Here is a 22,561-nt window from a genome sequence, read left to right on the forward strand (position 1 = left end):
ACATGGATAAACCCAACAGGCCAACTATAGCATCATATATTAAGCTCTAGTCGTGCCAAAGTAAATTCCAATACATTTCATACATTAGTTATATCTGACCTAGTTAATCATGCATGTATTAGTGGCTGCATGGATCTGTAATTTGGATTCTGAAGATTAAATGTGACTGGAGACACAGATTAGTCATTCCTACGACACTTACACTGCAATGAACAAACATATTTAAATTCCTCTCATTTGGATGGATCATTACCAATTACCTCAACAAGTGCTGCAGTCCCATAAATATTTTACAAGTTTATTTTTCAGGCCACTCATTGGAAACATGATAAAAACGTACCCAAGAGTGGTACTGTTTATGAATGTTTTGACTGTATACCCAAGTATTTACAGGATGCATCCCAGACAATATTCAAACATGTAAAACTTACGAAGGAAGAACTTGGATTGTTGTAAAGCCTTTTGTGCATTCAGGGGATGCTCCAAAGCAATTCGCATTGAAATATTGTCCAGGGCACCAGAAAAATTCCCTTGGCACAACAATCCTTCCAATCAGAAAGGCTCCTGGTTCCGGTGTGCTATATAAGTGGATACTCCAATTAGCTCCAGCAATCCTCAGGTAGGAAGATGGACATAAGTTTGCACGAGCATTTTAATTTTTCAAATTCATTCATGGAATGAGGGCATCACTAGCTAGGTCATCATTTATTGCCCAGCCCTAATTACACAGAGGGCAGTTAAGAGTCAACCACATTGCTGTGGATCATGGGTCACGTGTAGGCCAGATCAGATAAGAATGACAATTTCCTTCCCTAAAGGACTTAAGTGTACCAGATGCTTTTTTCCAGCAATTAACAGTGGATTCATGGTCATCATCAGACTCTCAATTCCAGATATTTATTGCATTCAGATTCCACCATCTGCCATGGCAGGATTCAAGCCTGGGCCCCCAGGATATTATGTGGGTTGCTGGATTAACAGTCCTGTGATAACGTCATTAGGCAATTGCCTCCCCTGAATTGTACCATCACATTTTTAATGCCCACCAGAATAGGCAAACAGGACCCTGTATGAATTACGGTATATCTGACTGTATTAATTAGAAAATGAAGTGGAAACCTGACTCAGCTACACATTGTCAGAATCAACTACCCACTCTACATACCGTCAACTAACGATAGTTAAATCACACCTCTCATTCCATTCTCAGATTCCACTCCAAGTTACAGAATGGTTTTAGCGGGACTGCAGTTAAACATTCTCATATTTAGTTTTCATGTTCTACTTCTGAAGTCAAGACTTTTGCCTCTTTCCAACTTTCGCTCTTCCGCAAGAACTGTTAACATCTTGCTTCAACACAGAATTGGAATCACATATCACAGGAGAAGGCCTTTCGGGTCATTGTGCCTCTGCAGACTCTTTAGGCAAGCTATCCAATGAATATCATGAGCTTCTCAGTGAGCGTTGATGCTTCACCTGTTCTCTGCTGATCCTTTCTTGCAGTGCAGCTCACGTGCATTTGCAGTGTCAGGCACCAGATTACTACCAAGAAGCATGAACATTGTCTTATCTTTTGAAGAATGTTGAAGCTGACTGAAGCAACCATTCCACTGCTCCAGAGGAGATCATCTACCTCAATTTAACAAGGTTGCAGGCTCCAACACAGTATAAACTGTAGGGCTCCCTAAAGCCACCACCCAGCTAGCTTTCCACAAGAGGAATTTAGCTCATCCAACTCCTCCATGGTTCTATAAAATGTTTCCCTTTAGACCCTTACCCAATTCCCTTTTGAGAGCCACAATTCATCGATAATAAACCCGTTCCCCTCGAATACTTTATTCTCCTACATTTTTGTCAACTCATTCTTGTTAAGAAACCTAACATCTGAAAAGGCTCTCTTAACTCTTGCAAACCAACTTAGCAAGCTCCAAGATCATTTTCAAAAACTGGCTGGAAGTTTTTTTTTTGGTGTAGAGTGCCTCAGTGATTCTATTAAATTTCCTGAGTGCGTAGCAAAGCTGTCATTTTAAAAAAGTTATTTTGTTTTTGGTTTTTTTCAAGACAGCTCAAAGGCAGATGTGTCGATATGTCTACTTAAACAATGGGAATGTCCAGTTCTCCCAGTTCAGGTATTTTCTAATTTGGTTTAGTTGCAACAGTGAGAAGCTGCTGCAGTGCAGAGAAAGGTTTCAAGCTTCAGCAGACGATTCTTGACTGCCTTTTCTCTCTGAAATCTCTCCTGCCTGTAAGAACCTGTATTTGAACTCACCTTTTGCCAAGGGGTGTGTTTATGGGATGTTACAGGAATTGGAACAGCCCCTTAGTTAAGTTGCTGCATTGATCAGTTAAGTTTTCCAAAAGTCGTTATTCTAAATTCCATTTTTTTGGTTCGTATTTCAACTATCGTGTTTAAATAAAATGTTTCGCTTAAAGCCAGTGATTTAATCAGCTGCATCAAACCTGAAATATCCAATCACATCTGCCTTTAAAATAAGAAAAAGTTAGGATCCAGACTACCTTCTTAAAATATTTTGAGGGGATCTGTCCTGGTTCATAACAAGAGAAACACTAAAACCAGGTCCTATAATTTGACCCAGTGATTCAGCCAGACCTAAAGATCTATGTAATTATTTTAATGACATTATCTTCTTTCAAATTAAAATGGGCTGACTGGCTATCCACTGCATTGCCTTTACAGAGACTTTGCTGTACACAAAATGGTTGCAAATGCTTGCATAGCAATGACTGCACCTCAAATGAATTTGTTATGTGTGAAGTGCTTTGGGCATAACTCATTGCTTTACAAATTGATACCTTTTCTTTCCCACTGTTATTATACTGCAACTAAATTACTTCAGTGATAGGACAGGCCTCAGCATAAAGAGTGCCCAGGATTGGGAAGGTGTGGGTTAGACAAGACGTAGTTTTCATACAAATTTGGATCATTCCACATGTGGTCCTTCCAACTCATCAACAGTAGACAACTGTAAGGTCAAATATAAATCTCACATTTCCATGGTAATCTTGTATAATATACTACTAACTATTAACACTGAATCAAGACAACACAAATGTATGTCACAAGTAATTAAAATTTTATTTACATTTTAGAATTTACAATTTTATAAAGGATGCATGAACAGAGAGATCTGGGTCATATGTACACAAGTCTTTGAAAGTGAAGGGTAGATGGAGAAGATTGCTAAGAAAAGCACATGGGGTCCTTTATGAATGAGGCAGAGCATACAAAAGCAAAGTTACACTGAAACCTTTAGAAAACACTGGCTCGTCTCAACTCAAATGCTGTGATCAACACCACAGATTATGAAGATGCCAAAGCCTTGGAAAGAGTGCAGAAGTTTACGAGAAAGAGATGAGGAACTTCAGTTATGTGGAGAGACTAAAGAAGCTGGGTCTGTTCTTAAGTTGAGAAGGTTAAGAAAAAAGCTAAATATCGCAGATGCTGACAATCTGAAATCAAACACGAAATGCTGGAAATACTCAGGTGGTCAGGCAACACGTGCCATGAGAAATAAAGTTGGCATTTCTGGTCAAGGTGACCTTGCATCTCTCACACAGATTAACAGATTTGAAAGAGGTGGTTCAAAACCATGGAAGCTTTTGCTAAAGTCATTAGGATAAACTATTCTTCGTGGCAGAAAGGTTAATAACTGAAGGACAAACATTTAAGGTGATTTACAAGAGAATCAGGTGACACAGGGGCAGCTTCAAGAGGGAATTAGATAAATACTTGACAGAAAAATTATCAAGCCTCAGCAGAAAGAGCGAGTGTGTGGAATTAATTGAGTAGCTCCATCAAGCAGCTCATACCGGTGTGATGAATAGAAACACAAATCTTATCCCAAACTTTGAATAGAAACACCATTGTCTGGGTTGTGTCCTTCTGAGATTTTAAACACACTTCACTGATGGTCCTAAAGAGCCTCTGAATCCAATAGTCTGGGATGCATTTAAACCCAGGTATTAAAAGTGAAAGGATGTGATATGCCAAATCATCCCCAGCTTCTCTACAATTTGTTTTTAAGGAAACATCAAAATTACAATGCAGAAACAGTCAACACTGCAATATACAGAGCAAATTCCTGCAAATGTAATGTTAACACATATAAGTACTCCTGCTACTTTCCAAGTATTTATGAACAATAACACCTCTATTTTTTTCTGCAAAGTAACACCTATTTCAATGCAGACACCAGAAAAATATTTACATGTTGCAAGGTGTATGGCACAAATCTAGCTTTTATGTTAAATAGGAAGAAATCTGCAAATCAACTTACATGCAGCATGGAAAAGCAAAACAATTCTCAATGAAATATGAAGTGGTCACCCATTTTCTTTACCTACATCTGCTTTAGTCAAACACTGGGCATTTTCATTGTCACACTGAGATCACTGTACAAAGAGAAATTACAAGGTCTTATGTCAAAATATATATAAAAATACTTTTTTTAAAAAGCAAATATTTGAAAGTTTCTGGAAATAATTTAAAAGAAAAAAGCCTCACATTTTGACTTTTATTTTTATATACACACACACCCAACCAACTACTTCAAGCAACCACTAGAAAACTTCAAAATGGCTACCTAAATGAGAAAGTAGGGAGAAATGTGATTTTAATTCTACAATAGGAATTTTAAAATTGATTCATGGCAGCAGTTTTTTCCTACTGTTATCATCACCACCGACTCTTCTTGGGGTAGTTCCAGGGCACATTTGATGCCTCATCAAAGTGGTCATTCCTTATTTAGGACTATACTGGGTGCTCGGTCCGAAGTTTTGACTATGTTGGATATTACAGATGTTTTTGCACAGCATTTTTCACAGGCACCACTGAACAGTGATGAAAAATTAAAGCTGTTTTGCTCCTCTCTAAAGTCTGGAGGTACAAAGATACAGCCACTACTGGTTAAAATGCAGCAGAGACAAGGAATGAAACATGGCTGCTCAGGTCTGCACTGCTCACAAAGATGCAACTTTACTCTTCAGGCAACTGGGAACACCAACTAGTTAGGCACACAGAACATCATACTGGGAAAATGTAAATTGTATGTTCACTTAAATCAAAATTCTGACAATACATCCAGAAATACCCTTTTGCTTTTCCATTTGCCCGTTTTGACAAATATGGTTCAGATTTGAGGCACCATTCTCACTTAGGGTGACTGAAGATAATCCATATTTAATACTCAATAATTTTCACTTTTGGTTGCCGACTAACCAGTTGTGCACTTTCACTTTTCTTTCCCCACATGCTGTCCCAATATAAAATAAAAGAAAAATTTATTTCGAGATGTGGGAAATTTTGACATTTTAGATCATAAATGAAACAGAATCTCTAAATGCCTTTTAAGGTGTTTAGATAAATACTTAAAAATGAGAGACAAACCATGGAATAGGGAACAAATGAAACAAGAGATTAGAGCAGGTGGCACACCTGGAGAAAACAACTGGGGCAGACTTACGGGACTGTTTAGCCTGATTTTCTGCTGTAACGTTTTGCTTTTACAATTCTGTTTCATGCCTGAATTTAGCCACAGTGAATAAACACAGAGCAATTAAAAAACCAAGGCACCTCTGCAAGCTTGCAAACCCATTGAACTGTGCACAAAATGCAATCTGACATACACTGGTGCTAAAAATCGTAGCTTTTATCTGTCTCAATACCAATAACCCAGTGCTGGAAAAGACAATATCAGTGAAAGCTCTTATAGTTGAAAATTGCAGTTTAATAAAAACTGTCATTCAATGACAGGACTTAATTTCATACTTTGCAAACATTTTTCAATAATGAATTAAATTATGTTTTCCTAATACTGTCAATGCAATTGTCAAATTTCATTAATATTTTAAAATTGTACCTGACGCTGACTTCAGTTTTCAAGTCATCAAATTTTGTACCTTCATTAAAGAAACTGCCACAATCCACAGAATGAAACAGTCTTTAAGGTATTTCCCATACAAAACACAAATGCTTTAAGCAATGAAAAAGTGGGTGGATTCTCAGTCTTTGCTGAGCACACAAACCTCATCAGGGCTGTAACTGGGTTTGTTCCAACACTAATGGCCTAAGTAGGGAATCGTGGGCCTGGGTGTCAGTTACCAATCACCTTCTGCTACCATTTGGAAACTGCAACTACACAGGATATTAAGCAAGGACAGGGCTAGGCTTTGGAACAATGCCCTTCAAAGAACCTGCTGGCATTCATTGTCATGACATATAGAATACAGCTACTTAGGTGCAACCTTTATGGGCAGCTGGTGCTTGTATTACCCAAATACGAGTCAGTGCTTTGAGGACTTAGGGAATGGTGAGGGCTGATTACCAGTAAAGATATAAAAGTACAGACTGGACAAGAGATTTTGAGCTAAGGCCAATAGTAAGAGGAAAGGAAATACTTGAGGTTAGTCTTGCACTGGCAGAGACAAGAACTGCTCTAGGAGAATGGGGTGAATTTTAACTTTTGAGCCTGGATGGAAGACTGGCAATATGCATTGTCTGGTCATTAACACACTGACAATTTATTTCCCTTCACTTCAACGCACAAAAGGAATCAAGTGGGGCATATAGGAAATATCCCATCAGTAATTGCAAGTCTTTCACCCATGCTCACAGCATAAACAGCATCAATGTGAATATTATAACCTATTAGATTCTGGTGGCAGAGCTTTCACAGCTGTTCAGTACATTCAGCAGTCACCCTTGCACTATCGATAAACTGCAACTGATCATGCATTTGCTATCATCAAACAAAATCATTACCAATTGAACAAAATGCCAATGAGTCTTTATTTGGCAATTTCTTTGGTAAAACTGGAGGGCAAAAGGATAACACTCTTCCCATCATCTGAACCACTGGTGAGATCTGAACAATTCATTAATTACTCTAGACCCCAAGTTTAATTTTCAACATTTGCTTTGAGATGCACAGCAGTTAGGCCATGTTCTTAAATATTTGGCTTATAAGAAATATCTGTGGCATTTGCTAAAATCTGGTGTTAGAACAACAGTGAAACAAAGTTTCAGTTTTATATTAATACTGCCCAATGTTAATGCTTTACCATCCCTGAAGCTAATGCACAGGGTCAAGGCTGGGTTAAACACTAGCCTATGCTTGTCATGATCTGGTTGCATGGGTGATATAGATGCTTTAAAGATGCTTCACAATTCCACTGAAAGTACATCAAATGGAGGGGGGAGGGGGGGGGGGGGGGGGAGGGGGGGAAGCAAGAACCTTCCCCAACAATAATGTGAAATCAGACAATATGCACTTACATTTTCCAATTAAGCACTGTTACGTTTTAGTTCTGATCTTTTTTGAACTGGAGAGCACAAAGAGGTATTACCATGAATTTTAGACAATGCATAGCAGACAGTATTCTCTCCCTCCTTTTAAGAACAGTGTCTGCATGTAATTAAGCATGGTCTCCTGGTGACAGCAACTAACCATCTATCATCAGGACAAAAGGGAGAACATTTATCTTTCACTGGTTATTCAATGGATACAAAGTTATGTCAAAGGTAATAGGTATCTGGGAAATCAGTTAAAACGTTTGGCTGGTTCAGTTTTCTGATAACTAGCAAAAGCTTTTGTTTCAACCTAACGGTGCATAGGCATGCAAACTCCTACACCGCCCAACTCACAACATTAAACTGGGAGGAAGTAGGAAACAGTTACAAGACAAAAATCACATACTGAATTTGACAGATGACCAAGAAATGACAAAAATTCTTTCAACTGAACTAAATCATCAGCTTCAAAGTGTTAATACAAATGATAGTATATATTCTTACTCTTCACCAAACTGAAAAAAAGGCTGCAGCACAGCCTGTGTATTCAAAGCAATGCAAAACCTTTGCCTTCAAAATAGATTACAAGAAGCTTTAGAAACTGTTTTAAAAAATGATTTGAATTAACACATGAAACAATTCTGAAGTTAAGAGATTAATAAATAGTTAAAAATAAAGTATGTTAAAAGCATCTTAGGTTTTTATATAAAAGAATCTGGGCCTTGCAAATAGTTAAATACAATCTTTGTACGTGGCATGGGAGACAAGGAGAAAGTATTCGCATGGTCATCTTAGTCATTTGAAAAATATGAGAGACTTAGCACACAAGGCCTCAGTCTCCTTTCAATTTTAAAGTATATTTCAGTCAGTAAAACAGCTGTAAAATGTAGGAACCAAACACAAAGAGGAGATTAGGAGCAATTAGTGAAGAATTGCTAAGTTTTTTTGGGCCCAACCTTTTGTTTTGGGCCAGGAAGTCTCCATACAAAAACCCCAATATTTGGGTGGATTTTGCCCCCTTAAAAGACTGATAAGCAAGGGAAGACAAAATAATTTTCATGTAAGACTTAACAAAACCCAATCTCTCAAAAATATACAATATGTTACATTTCACATACACTGTTTGATAAATGGTTGCTGACATTAAAAAATGACAAGCTTAACACCACTGAGGCATCTGCCAGATTCTCAGCAAGTTATTAGCTTAAAGTCAAGAATCTCATGTAATCAGCAATAAAATACTATTGTCACACAATAGACAGCCTTGCTTTAAAAACAATGCACTTTGATTCAGTTTCCAATCAGAGCCACATTCATAAGGTCATCATCATCTCCAAACAAAAATGCTGGGCTAGGGCGAGACGACCTTTCAGAGTTCAGGGATGTGTTCCCTGCCATATTTAAGGATTGGTCAGTTGAAATAGGAGACTTTGACCAACTTTCTGGCTTGATGCTGGAGTGAGATTTTTTCTTCTCCCTGTCTCTATCGCGGTCTCGGTCCCTGTCACGATCCTTATCCTTGCCCTTCTTCTTCTCCTTTTTGTGCTTTTTATGCTTTTCTAAGTTGTACTCAGGGAGTGGTCGGACATCGTCATCTGAACTCGGACTGTTCTGGTGGGACTTCTCAGCAAAGGATGATCCTGATTCGCTGCCACTATCTCCCCCTTGGGGGGTGTAAGCAGGAGATTTGCTGTAACTTGGTGAACAGCGTTCATGTTTCGGCGTTGAACCACTGAACAACGGTGAACCATAGTTTTTTGCACCAGATATCTGTGGTCTCAAACCATCACCACTACCGTCACTTGGCTTCTGCAAGGTAACTTTGGCCTTAATGCTTGGAGAACCACCATCATGCTTGCTAATAATAATTTTTGCCACACCAGTACCACCACCATTCTTGGAGTCAGATGATTTCTTTCCACCATCACCTGAACTGCCTGAGACAGACACTTTGGATTTTCCATCTTTGTCACTTTTCTCTCGCTTTCCCTGGTAATCTGCAGGGGACATATTGTGTTTGGATGGCATGCTATGAGTAGAAGACATTGTTGCCGTACTCACTTGACCATCTGCACAGTCTTCTGAACCCGAACCACCTATGCCACCCACACCATGTTTCAACTTGTCAATCACTGCAGTCAAGGATGGCTTCTTGGTTCGACTTGGAGATTTTCCTTTAATTAAGTTTCCATGAGCATTCTGAGATGAGGACATTGAGGAAGCTGAGGAAGAGGAGGCTGAGGAGGAGGAGGAGGTTGGAGGCTTCTGATTCAAAGAACTTGAGGATGCCATACCAGAAGACTGTTTCATGCTTGAACTGGAACTAGAACCTGACATGTGAGAACTCCCCGAGACAGAACTTACTGGAGATTTTGCCTTTGTAGGCGGGGTCCCGGGGATGGGCTTCAATGGTGATGAAAGTTTGTCTGAGTTACCTGAAGGTCTCGAATGGGAAGGAGACACATTGGGTTTTCCTCCAGATGGATTAACCAAGGAGGATGATGACTTAACTTGCGGTTTCATTTTATTACTACCACTGTTGCTGGAACTCAAACTATTACTACTGCTTAACCCATGCTTGGTGACTGGAGAAGAGCTGGGTTTTCCCATGGACTGAGAAGAACTCTTAGACTGGCTTGAGCTGGTACTGCTTTGGCCTGGATAAAGACTGCTGCTCATTTTCGAGCTGGAAGAGCCTTCCGATTTGTTGCTTTTCACTTTGCTGGAGGAAGAGGAAGTTGAGGAATGCGAGTGGTGACTTTTACTGCTGGATGAAGAGCCTGACCCAAACTGACTATGTGAGGACGATTTGCCAACCATCTCTTTGCGAATCTGAATTGTAATTTTTGGAATTGGAGGGGTGGCCCCACTAGGTGGTGTCTGTGACCGGCTGGAACTTCCAGGTGACTTAGAGCCAGTGGTGCTAGCTGGCGGAGTGAAAGGACGACTTGATACACTATGAGAGGGAGATTTACTTTCGGAGTCAGTTTTCTTGCGTTTTGGAGGCTTTTCTTTGCTTTTCCCTTCATTTGATGGTGTCCTGGTGCGTTTCCCAGGCTTTCCATCCGTACCCATCCCTGATAAACTGCTGTTGCTGCTACCATTTCCCTCCTTAGCAGATCGCTGCTTTTGAGATTTATCCATTTTTCCTACTTCCACAGTGCTCAACAAAGGGCTCTGATTCCCACTGTGTTCCATCCCATCGGATGGCCCTAATGACTTGCTGCCACTTGTAAACATACTGAAATCCACCATGTCCGTATGGCTACTTCCTTTGGAGCGATCTCCAGCATCACTACTCATTGCATGCACATTAATCGAGTCAAGTGCTTGTGACGGAAAACTCTTTGTGTCCTCGCCATCTCCACCCTGGCTGCTCTCATCAAAGTAGCCACTCACAAAATTGTTCCCACTTTGATTATCTAATAAAAAATCTACTCCATCGGGAAAAAACTGGTTTGAAGAGTCACTGGTTGGAGTAGCAGTAGCATCTGCTATTAAATCTGCAGGATCGGTGTATGTGTTCTCATTGCTTTCACCTTGAAAAACATCTGCATCAAATGTACTATTTACAGCAGAATGAGAAGAGCTCGAAGAATCACGGACTGGTGTCCCAATGGACTGGCAATTGTCCCCTGTGCTGGCCAGTTTCGCAGTCTGTTCTGCTATGTCAGACAGAATCTCAGTGACATCTGCTCCAATGCTGTCTGTGCTGGGTAGGCGCACCATTCTCGGCATACTGGATTGCTGAGAATGCACAACCGTGGGAGGATAGGTAGTAGGTGGTGTGTTACATTGACTGGGGGCAGGGGTGATGTGCGGAGTGTCCAAAGAATCTCCCGCCAAGTTTACATCAAAGACACTGTTTGGAGCATCAAAGTCCATGGAGATGAGCTCTCTCTGAAAGTCCTCCTCGGTCTGTTGCTGCTTGGGCTTATCTGTCTGTGATCTTGTCCTCTTTTTTTTCTGTTTGGTGCTGCCTGAAGCTACATCAATTCTAGGAGAGCTTGATGAAGAATTCTGCCTCTCCAAAGGACTACTATTATACAGTGTAGAGAAATCCTGACTTGGGTTGTCCTTAAGTAAGTTCATGAGCATGGGGTGATTTTTGGTATTACTTGCAGGGGAAGATACTGGTGGTGGCGTATGGCCTGGTGGCGTAGGACTTGAACCAATGGATGAACCAACACTCCCTGTAATTTGCAGTAAACTAGTCAGAATGGGGTTCTGATTTACTTTAAAAGAATCCTCCACATGCCCTGACTCATGCCTTTCTTTCACTCCCATGTTTCCTAAATTGAAGATGTTGGTAATGGGCCCAGGAAAGGTGCTTGTTGGAGTCGTGGTGCCACTACCTGGGTTATTGCCCAGTTGTGTACTGTAGCCAGGACTGGTGGCTGGTGGTGGATTCCTTTTCAGCATGTCCTCGACTGTCTCCGCAATGAGGGGTAAGGCTGGAGTGTCTGCTTGGATGGTCTCAGCCTTTCGACGGATTGCTCGCATCGTCACTGGGATGGACATACATCTGTAAAACACATGTGATTTCAGTAATATCACCCAAGTTTACATCTATGAAACTGAACTGATCAGCTTGATCTCAAAGTGAAATCAGTAAAATGAAAAGCATCCTTGTGTGTAGCTTCTTTATTAGAAATGTTAACAAATATGAACAAATGAACATCATATCCATTCTAAAATACACTTTATATAACAAAGGAGAAAAACCTATTCAAGCCCATAAAAAAGGGTGGGGTGTTGCAGCACTCAACTAATTCCAAGTTTTTTATCTCCACTGCCATGTCAGTATGTTCCCACATGAATGAAAGCAATTCTACATATGACTCCATGTACAAACACAATCTGACAACAATTACTATGCTTTTCGCTTCTTTGTCCCACATTTGTAGCCTTAAAGTAGCACTCCATATTGATCTCTTCTCAACCCTTAACATCCAAAAAGCTGCCATTTTAAAAAATGATAACTACTACAAGACCGACTAAAAACTAAGCAATACAAATTGAATGTCTCAAATCTGGCTATACAAAAACTGGAGTAGCCTGTAAACCATACACAATAAGCTGCCACACATCAATTTTAATTAGGAAATGCATAAAATAATTTGACTAAATGATGTATTGGTCCATTTATCAGGTTCATCTACTGGTTTCTCCCAATGTTCTGAGTGACCCTCGACCCCACCTGATGTGCCTAATCATGTCAGTCCTTTGAATTCAGCACACCCTTAGCCTAACCTATTTTATTATTTTCTCCAAACTTTATTTTTTCACTATTGCACATTCCCTTTTTAAGCTTTCATATAATTTTATGTGTCTCCTACTAACTGAGGTAAGGTTCTAATTTTCTTCTCCCAAAAAGGCAAGGTTTTAAATCCAGCATGGACTCAGTTCCGAGATTTCCAGTTTTGAGGCAATGTACCTGGAGCTTTTGTGTTATTGAAACAGGTTGCTACTTATTTCTAGTGATTTTCTCCATCCTTTGTAGAAGGTAATAACGTGACAGGACATTGTTAGATATTCACTGGCAACTCCACAAGTGGTCAGACCCCAACTGAGAGATTAATCAGTATGAACAGGTTACTCAGCTACGAATGGTACCATAACCTGCCCTAAAATCTTTTCTCACCTAATGTCCAACTGAGTGAATTTTTCTGCAGAAATAACAGGAAAGTGATTGGGGTTGAACATCTTGGCTAAATCTTCCTCTCGAGACCAGGATGCTAATTTAAAATCAAACCTGTGATCCTCTGTTCTCTAAGCGCTAGTATGAAACCAAGGAGTGACTCATCCAACGAGACTGCTGGAGAATGTGATCATCGAAACTCTGGTACAAACGTAAGAATGCTAATAAAGATGGAATTTGAGTAAATCAGTATCTGCAAATCAGTACATTCTGCCCTGAATCCTCCTTTTTCTGGAGTGTATTCAATATAGAGAAGACCCTTACCGCTGTACAACTCTGGTAATGAAGTCATCAGTACAGATGAGGGCATCGGAGAGTCCTTTATAGAGCTTACAGCTCACTTGTCTTGAGTCCAGTACATCCATCACAACTAGTAAAATAAACAGCAATGAAAACTAAAACGGAGGAGCTACACCAGGAAACACAACTAAGCACTGATTACTCTTTGAGGGTTTACATTGATTGTTTAGAACAGAAGTGATATTTAGAAATAATTGAACTAGATGTTGGGTGTTGCTGAAAAAAAAGGAACAGCATTGAAGCTTTTCATTTTATACTCATTAGGACTGATGCAAAAAACCCAAAATTCAAAGGGAGTAACATTTTATGCTGCACCAAGAAACGGTTCTTTGTGGTTGCCAAACCAGCTGATTAGTCAAGGTATTGCCATGAATTTTGTGCCAGTGAGCTCCTGGTCCTCGCACATTGGTTGAATTCGACAAAGATACAATGCCTGCACATGTTCATTTTTTCCTGCAACTCGACTTGTCAATCAAACAATCAGCACTCTTTTCTCAAGCAATGTCAGAAAGAAGTCACACTGTAAGTTATGATCTTGAATACATTCCTGAAAATATGGTGGAAGCAGATTAACTAATAACATTCGAAAGGGGCTTGATAAATGCTTGAGGGGGAGAAATTTGCAAGGCCACAGGGAAAAGCAGGAACAGAAATCAGTTGAATTCCTATTTTAAAGAGCAGGCACAGGCACATCAGTTGCACGGTCCACCAATGTGCCATCAGATTCCATGGAACTAAAGGGCTAGCCAATGTTACATTTTAAGTGCACTGAACAGTGTGAACTGAACAGTAAGATCTCACGCTGAATAGTTAACCTGTGCTTCGTGGGTTCAGCCATGATACCCACCATAAGTGAACAAAAGACTGCACCTCGGTTAGGCTTATACATGAAAGATGATTATTTGGATAAGATACTGGAGTATATTGCCTGTACAATCTGTAGCTCAGCACCAATTAGAGGCAAATTCAGAGAAAAAAAACACACTGGAGAAACTGAGTTCTCGTGTTGCTCTTGTCTCTGTTCATTTTATGATCAGTTACAAAAAACGATGCTTCAGAACTCTGTTCAAGCATTGAAAACATTACATTACAGGGCGTTACATATGAACACAAACTACTCAAAAGATATGAATCAGTAAGGCAACATACCACAGACAAGGGAGTCATTGACTGGGTGCTGGAAAGACAGGCTGAAGCTGGTATCAGTCAGTGGACACACCTCAAATTGCAAACGTCCAGGTAAATCTGTAATTAAAGGTTTAACACAAAATGACAAGAAAACTGTACAGGAAAGGAATAAACTTCGCTCTAAGATGATACATTTTACAACTACTCTGTTTAATGATTGGAAGATAGGTGTTACCTTTCTTCACTGATTCAACAAGATATTTTCTTCTTTCTGTTGCTAAAAAATTAACGTGGGATGTATCACCCAGTTCATAGTCACCATTAGCTAATAGGAGTTTTTCGAATTATGGAATTCTTTGGGGATGAATGCTGAAAGAAACGCTCCCCCATCTCCGTTCTATAAAACAAACCTTAAGCTTTCAAAACTTTCATAGCTAACATCTCTAATTCTAGTAACTTTATGACTTAAACATTCACTATATAGTGAATTGCATACAGTATTCCAACTATGCCCTAAACAAATTTTTTTCTTACTTATTTTGATATCAATCAGCCCCAAGCACAATGACTTCAAATCGCACCATGGCAAGTTACGAGATTGACTTCAACAAATTGAATAATTGTTAGCAAGTACCAGAACAATGATCACGATAGCAGCCAGATTGTTATAAAAGCACAACTAGTTCACACATGTCCTTCAGCCTATGCAAGTTGCTGGCTAATACCTGATTGCTGTCTCACAGGGTAATTGATTTTTAATTGAACCCTTTGGGCTGTATTAACAATTACCCAGCAATTCAGGAACAAGGTCAGCCATTTCTTCAGGGCAAACGGAGATGAACCACTATTGTGCCCACATTATGCCACCTACTGGTTGATAACAATTTAGAGAAAAAAAATCAAGAATTTGAGCCTTTGATAGATACCATCTGAGCACAATGTTAGTATATATCCTTAACAATAAATTACACAACCTGAAAGGGTCTCTGGAAAGGTAGACTGTCTGCAGCAAAAGAGGGAACAGCGAGTGGAAAACCTGATTAAGCTGGATAAGTGAACTCAGTTTTCTGGCAGGATCTCAGACTGACCTGAAGTGGCCTGGCTGGAAATGAGCCACATTTTTGTTAAAATATTAATGGACTGATTTCTGCCAGCTTATACAGAGTGGTCACTCACCTATTTGGAATGGGCCCAGGGAAACAGCACCATAGCAATGGCATTGTTAAATGGCTTTTCAATATTATATTCAAATTTGTGCTCAAATTGCTTTCTAGCATTAATCACTGAGGCATGAAAGAAAATTGATAATGACAAACCTCCTTAAAACACTTGGCATCTTGAATGCAGTATATTGGAAGGCACTTTCCTTAAATTTATTAATCATTTGCAGATGTGAGCATCACTAGCATTTGTTGGCAGCTAAGATTATTGACAACAGCAGAGCAAGGTGGCACAATGATGATACACTTGCAAGAACATAAGTGCTGCAGCGCCATATCATGAAAAAGTTAAGGAATAGCACCAGTCTGTCACACATAGGACACTGGCCATACATTCACAGGGCAGGTCAACCTCAAGCAGTCAACTATTTTGGCATTTTCAGCAAGCACTATATATTTAACTTCGTGAGGTGTCTTTTACAGATACTAAAAATGTGATTGGTTTAGAAATCAGCTAGCTCAGTTGGACGGATAGCTGGTTTGCAATGCAGAATGATGCCAACAGACTGGGTTCAATTCGCGCACCCATTCAGGTTTTGGTGAATGGTTCTCCTTCTCAATCTCTCTCCTTGCTTGAGGCATGGTGACCCTCAGGTTAAACCACCATCAGGAATTTCTCCCCAATGAGACAGCAGCCCTCTGGTCTGGGAAGATCATGAAGGCTTTATGCTTACCTTTCACTAAAGATTATTACAGTTTAGTGAGATTAGTTGAAAGAACTGTATCCATCTAAAATATTATTCAAGATGCACAGAATAGCAGCTGGTTTTCTTAACATTGTCTAATTTATTGTTAGTGTGCCCATTCCAGTGGCATCACTGACAAAAACCTTGGTTGTGATTCACTCCTTCTAAATCATGGAATCTCACCAAATCACACCAATATGAGTAACAATCTCACAGCAGTTTACTGTCCTGGGGAACCCAGAACAATTTAAATTTACAGCCCTTCACCTTCCTATGGAGTCCTTTGGATACTACAGATAAGGGAAACATCATAACAACCTGGTAATAGATGGATTTGACTAATCATTCGATTAAAAATTGAATTCCATAACTTTTTTTTTTGAGACTCTCATACATTTAAAATCCTTCCTTCAATAAATTGCAGCCTGCTACAGAGGCAAGGAGTGATTTCTACAAATATGCAACACTTACGCTAGGCTCTCCCTGTTCAGGAAAATTAGCATGCCACCAATTTAAAAGCTTTAATTTGCAAAGTTAGCATATGCCAAAGTGGCTATGGGCCATTTGCAAAACAGAAAGAGAATCATGTTGGGGCAATGTTAACTTCATGTTATGCAATAATACCGTTCTGATTCCCTCTGACATTACAGATTTTTTTTATTAATTCATGCGGCATGGGCATCACTGGCAGGACAGAATGCTGCCCGATTTTGATGTCCTTGAGAAGGTGTTGGCGAGCTGCCTTCTTGAACCGCTGCAATCCACATACTGTAGGTTGACACACAATGCCCTTCAGGAGAGAATTCCAGTATTTTGCCCCAGCAATAGTGAGGAACAGTGATGTGTTTCAGTCAGGATGGGGAGGGACTTGGCGGGGAACTTCCAGGTGATGGTGTTACCACATATCTGCTGCTCTCATCCGTTTGGTTGGAAATGGTCGTGGATTTGGAAGGAGCTGTCGAAGAACCTTCGGCGAATTTCTGCAGTGCATGTTGTAGATAGTACACACTGCTGTTACGGAGCATATGGGGTGAAGGGAGTGGAAGATTTTATTGGTGGCAATCAAGCTGGTTGCTTTGTCCTGGATGGTGTCAAGCTTACAGCCACACACCCCACCCATCCTGGCAAGTGCTCTATCACACTCCTGACTTGTACCTTGTATATGGTGGGCAGGTGTTAGAGAATCAGGTGAATTACTCGCTGCAGTATTTCTAGCTTCTGACCTGCTCTTATTTATGTGACTAGTCCAGTTGAGTTTCTGGCTAAAGTAATCCCCAATTGCTGATAGTAGGGGATTCAGTGATGGTGACACCGTTGAATGTAAAAGGGCATCGGTTAGATTGTCTCTTATTGGAGTAGGTCAATGCATGACATTTGTGTGTGCTTGTTACTGAGAATGTTGGTAGCCTTACATCTGCTAAGATTTGCAGGAAAGCACTCGACCATGGAGGGGGGCCCATTTGTTCAGAAGAATTGGGGACATCTGTTCTTAGTGTCAATGGATCGGTGTAAATGAGGTGATAACATTTGTTCACTTGTGGAATCTGTGGCAGTGCTTCCTTCTCACACTGGATGCGCACATATTTCACCGTGGACGGGTCAGTTAATTAAATTGCTGGGTTATATCAAAGACTCTTAACAAAACTCATACTCAATAGGAAAAGAACCTGTAGTTTAATAAGCAGAGTGGAATATGCACGCAATCGAAGAATCCTGATACATTTTCATGCATACCACACTGAGCAGATTTGAATTTATGAAGCTCAGCTCCCTCATCTTGACTGTGCTGGGAAGTGAATGTCTCATTACCCTTACAGGCTAGGAAAACACGAAGGCTGAAAGTTGGAAGATGTTAGTGTGAGTGAGAAAACATGCTACTGTAAATTTAATTCACAGACTGAAGAGTTCAAGGGACACAAAGAGAAAGAGAGACAGACAGACAGACGGGACGGAAGCTGGTGGAAAGATTAACCCTTTAGGGCCTGATTTGAATGTGCACTGGCTTGTCATGATTGAATGTTTGTATGTTGTTCTCTGGAGCTCAAGATCCAGAAATGTTATGAAGTTAATTTGCATTCTGGGAATTTAAAATGATTTTAAAAGAAAAGCCATTTTGTAGGACAATGGTACTGGCCATGTTAGCTGAGCAAGATGATCCCATGACCTTTTCCACATAGTTTAGACTAGTCTCTCGTTATGATGCACTAGCCAAAACAATTGACCATCTGGCCTGGCTTGATCCAGGACTCCCACTTTGATGTCCATGTAGCTTAATTAGTCAAGCATACACAGACCTGTCAATGAGTTTCGTTTCCTCTACAAACTTTTGCCACTTTATTGCTGCTTATCAGATTAAGGACATGTGGCGTTTTTGTAATTTTAATACAAAATTCTGTATAAAGACAGCTTTTTTGCAACAATCAGGGAAGTAACCTGGTAAAGCACTTAGGGGTAAGAGCTGGCACCCCTACTCTGCTAATGATTTTAAAGCCTGGCTTGTAGGTATCTATGTTATAGTGCAACATTGATGCCATTGGTAAATAAAGCTAACAATTTAAATTAAACTGTCCATAAGAGTTTTATATTCCAGACAACCATAGAGTACGATCTCCAGGATGAACCAGGAGAGGCTTACAGGTCAAGTTCATCAGTGATTCCCTGAGCCTTCTCAAATCGGTACTTTGGCAGTAGCCCAAGCCAGGATATTATCCGAATCTTGCTGCATTTGAACATGGCCAGATTCAGAATCTGAGCAGTTGAGAATGGAGCTGAACATTGTCAATGATTAGACAAACAGCCCTATTTCTGACCTTATGATGGAGAGGAGGTCATTGATGAAGCAACTGAAGATGGTTGGGCGAAGGACACTATATTGAGGAACTCCTGCAGAGATGTCCTGGAGCCTAGATGATTCACTTCCAACAACCAATTTCCTAAATGCCAGATATGATTCCAACCAATAGAGAGTTTGCCCCCGATACTAGTTTTGCTAGGGCTCCTTGATGCCATATTCAGTCAAATGTGGTCTTCTTGGCTGTCGCTCTCCCCTTACCTCTGGAATTCAGCTCTTTAGTCCATATTTGAACAAAGGCTGCAATGAGGTCAGGAGCTGAGTGACTCTGATGGAAACCAAACCGGATGTCATTGAGCCTGATAGCACTATTGATGACACCATCCATCACTTTACTGATGATTGACTGTAGACTGATGGGGCGGTAATTGGCTGTTGGATCTGCCCTGCTTCTTTTTATGTACAGGACATACCTGGGCGATTTTCCACATTGTCTGGTATCTGCCAGCATTGTGGCTGTACTGGTACAGCTTGGCTAGTGGAACACCAGGTTCTGGAGCACAAATTGCCAGTACTATTGCCGAATGTTGTCAGGGTCCATAGCCCTGCATTAACCTGTGCCTTCGAGCATTTCCTGATATCAAGTGAGAGGAATCAAATTAGCTGAAGACTGGTATCTGTGATGCTGGAGATGACTGGAGAAAGCTGAGATGGATCATCCAGTTCTTGCTGAAGATTGCTGCAAATACTCCAGCCAGATCTTTTGCACTGGTGTATTGAACTCTTCCATCATTGTGGAGTCTCCACCCACAGTGAGTTCTTAAATTGTCTAGTACTATTCACGACCAGATGTGGAAGAACTACAGGGCTTAGATATGATCTGTTGATTGTGAGGTTTTTAGCTCCATCTATCACCTGCTGCTCATGCAGTTTGGCATGCAAGTAGTCCTTTTTGGTAGCTTACCCAAAGTGACACCTCATGTTTGAGTATGCCTGGCACTGCTCCCAGCATACCCTCCTGCACTCTCCACTGAACTAGGGGTGACCCCCTTCTTTGATGATGATAGATCCACAGGGCTGCCATTCTATTTTTTGGTGCCTAGATTGATGCCAGGTGACCCGTCGGGTTTCATTTCTTCGTTAAGACTTTGCAGTGACTGATACAACTGAGTGCTTGCTCGACCACTTCAAAGGACAGTTGAGAGTCAACCACATTGCTGTGGGTCTAAAGTCACACATAGGCCAACCAGGCTAAGACGGCAGCAATTGACAATGGTTTCATGTTTCTCAGTAGATTCTTAATTCCAGATTTTTAAAAATTGAATTCAAATTTTGTTGTGGCAGGATTTGAATCCTGGTCCCCAGAACATTATCTGAGTTTCTGGATTAAAAGTGGAGTGATAATACGAAAGGGCCATCGCAGGTTACGACACAGAAACAGGTAATTTAGTCCATCATGTCTGCACTGGCTCTTCAAACAAGCATCATTACCAATGTCCTGCCTCTTCCCACATCCTTGCACCTCATTTATATCCAAATAATCATCCAATGCCCTCCCAAACGTCTCAATTGAACCTGCATCACAACCATTTCCAGGTAGTGCCTTCCAAACCCTAACTGCTCAAAACATGAAAATTTTCTTTCTCACATCACCCTTACTTCACTTGCAAATCACATTAAACCTACGCCCTCTTGTTCTTGCTCCTTTTACAAGCCGGAACAGTGTCTTCCTACCTACTCTACAAGGTACATTAAAGATTTTGAAAACCTTTACCAAATCTCCTCTCAGACCTCTTCTCTCCAAGGAGAACAGACCCAACTTTTTCCATTTATCCTCATAACTAAAGTTTCTCATTCCTGGAACCAATCTTGTAAATCCCTTTTACACTCTCTCCTGGACTAGATGAATTTGAAATCATCCCAGCCAATGCACAAATACTGACAGCATTTGCATATTGCTGCATACTCTCAAAAGAGATCCTGTTAAGGTTGACTGTTGTAATATGAGCTCTCTGTGCATATGCAGGCTTCAACACCCTTCATTGGCATGAGGAACATACATTCTGTTCATTGCACATCCTTAATTGTTATTGAAGTCCCTTTTTGAACTGGTGCAATCCTTGAGGTTTTAAGTAAACTCACAACACTTCCAGAAAGGGAGTTCCAGAATTTTGATCCAGCAATAGTAAAGAAAGACGAAAATGCTAAGTCAGGATGGCTTCTGGCTTGGAAGGGAACTTGCAGATGATGGCGTTCCCATGTATCTACTGCCTTTGCCTGTCTAAGTGGCAGCAGTTGTGGGTTTGAAAGGAGCACTATCAGCGTCGTCTTAGTCAGGTATTGCAGCATATTTTTGAAGATGGTACTCATTGCTGCCACAGTGCGTCAGAAGTGGAGGTATTGAATGTGGTGGACTGGGTGCCAGTCATTGGTGGTGCACCCATCCAAGGAAGTAGAGAATACTCCATTACACAGACAACTTGTGCCTTACAAAGGCACTGGAGAGTCAGAAGATGATTTATGTGCAGTCAAGTACCAAGTTTCTGACCTGCTCTTGTAGCCCCAGTATGTATACACATATTCAATTTATGGTCAGTGGCAACCCCCATAATGTTGACATAGTATCGGGAGATTTAGCGATGGTCATGCCGTTGAATATCAAGAGGTGATATTGAGGTTCTATTACTGAGATTGTAATTGCTTGGCACTCGTGTGGCACAAATATTACATGGTCAAGATGAAAGATAATATTCTAAGCAAACCAGAAGGCACCAGAGCCAGTCAGTCCACATGCATTATACCATAAACCATTCATACTCATGACCACAGTAACTAGCTCTCTAAGCTCCAAACCAGCATGAATCCAGTTGCAAGTTGATATCACCTTCTGGAAGGAGGTCGGCAACCAACCAACAACTCAGGCAACACATCGTTGAGAAAAACAAAGCTGATTCTGTATGTTTAAGTGAGATGGAGTGGGTGTGTGGAAAGGCAGGAATAAAAAGTAAGCCACTATGTCTATATTACCAAACAGTACAACAGTGAGTACCACTGAACAAGGCTGGGTGGCTTAATCAGTTTGTTGCCTCTGGGTTTATTTTGATAATTTTTTTCCCACGAAGCCCTTCGTGAATGGACAGCAGATACTTCTAAACTTTCATTAAAATGTCATTACACCCCCCTGCACATCCTTTTAATTTTGCAGACATTTAAGGGTATGCTCAAATTATTTTGCCTTCACCTTCTCAGGGCCCCATTCTCTCCTTAGTTACCCTTTTGTCCTTAATATATTTGTAAAAACCCTTTGGATTCTTCTTAATTCTATTTGCCAAAGCTATCTCATGTCCCCTTTTTGCCCTCCTGATTTCCCTCTTAAGTATACTCCTACTTCCTTTATACACTTCTAAGGATTCACTCAATCTATCC

At 40.5% G+C, this 22,561-nt stretch overlaps 1 protein-coding gene across 1 annotated transcript in view; it reads right to left on the reverse strand.

Annotated features, from left to right (window-relative positions):
- Window positions 1-3,081: 3,081 nt before the first annotated feature.
- The window catches only part of med1 (mediator complex subunit 1), a 55,412-nt gene continuing 35,932 nt past the window's right edge, over window positions 3,082-22,561 (reverse strand). Inside the window, exons 15-17 of the mRNA XM_043674864.1 lie at window positions 14,460-14,555; window positions 13,275-13,380; window positions 3,082-11,834 (exon numbers count right to left, since the gene is read on the reverse strand). Of these exons, the coding sequence (XP_043530799.1) occupies window positions 8,600-11,834; window positions 13,275-13,380; window positions 14,460-14,555 (3,437 nt within the window). The 3' untranslated portion in view covers window positions 3,082-8,599. The remainder of the gene's footprint in view (window positions 11,835-13,274; window positions 13,381-14,459; window positions 14,556-22,561) is intronic.

This window comes from Chiloscyllium plagiosum, chromosome 33 (genome assembly GCF_004010195.1).
Source record: "Chiloscyllium plagiosum isolate BGI_BamShark_2017 chromosome 33, ASM401019v2, whole genome shotgun sequence".
NCBI classification, from domain to species: Eukaryota; Metazoa; Chordata; class Chondrichthyes; order Orectolobiformes; family Hemiscylliidae; genus Chiloscyllium; species Chiloscyllium plagiosum.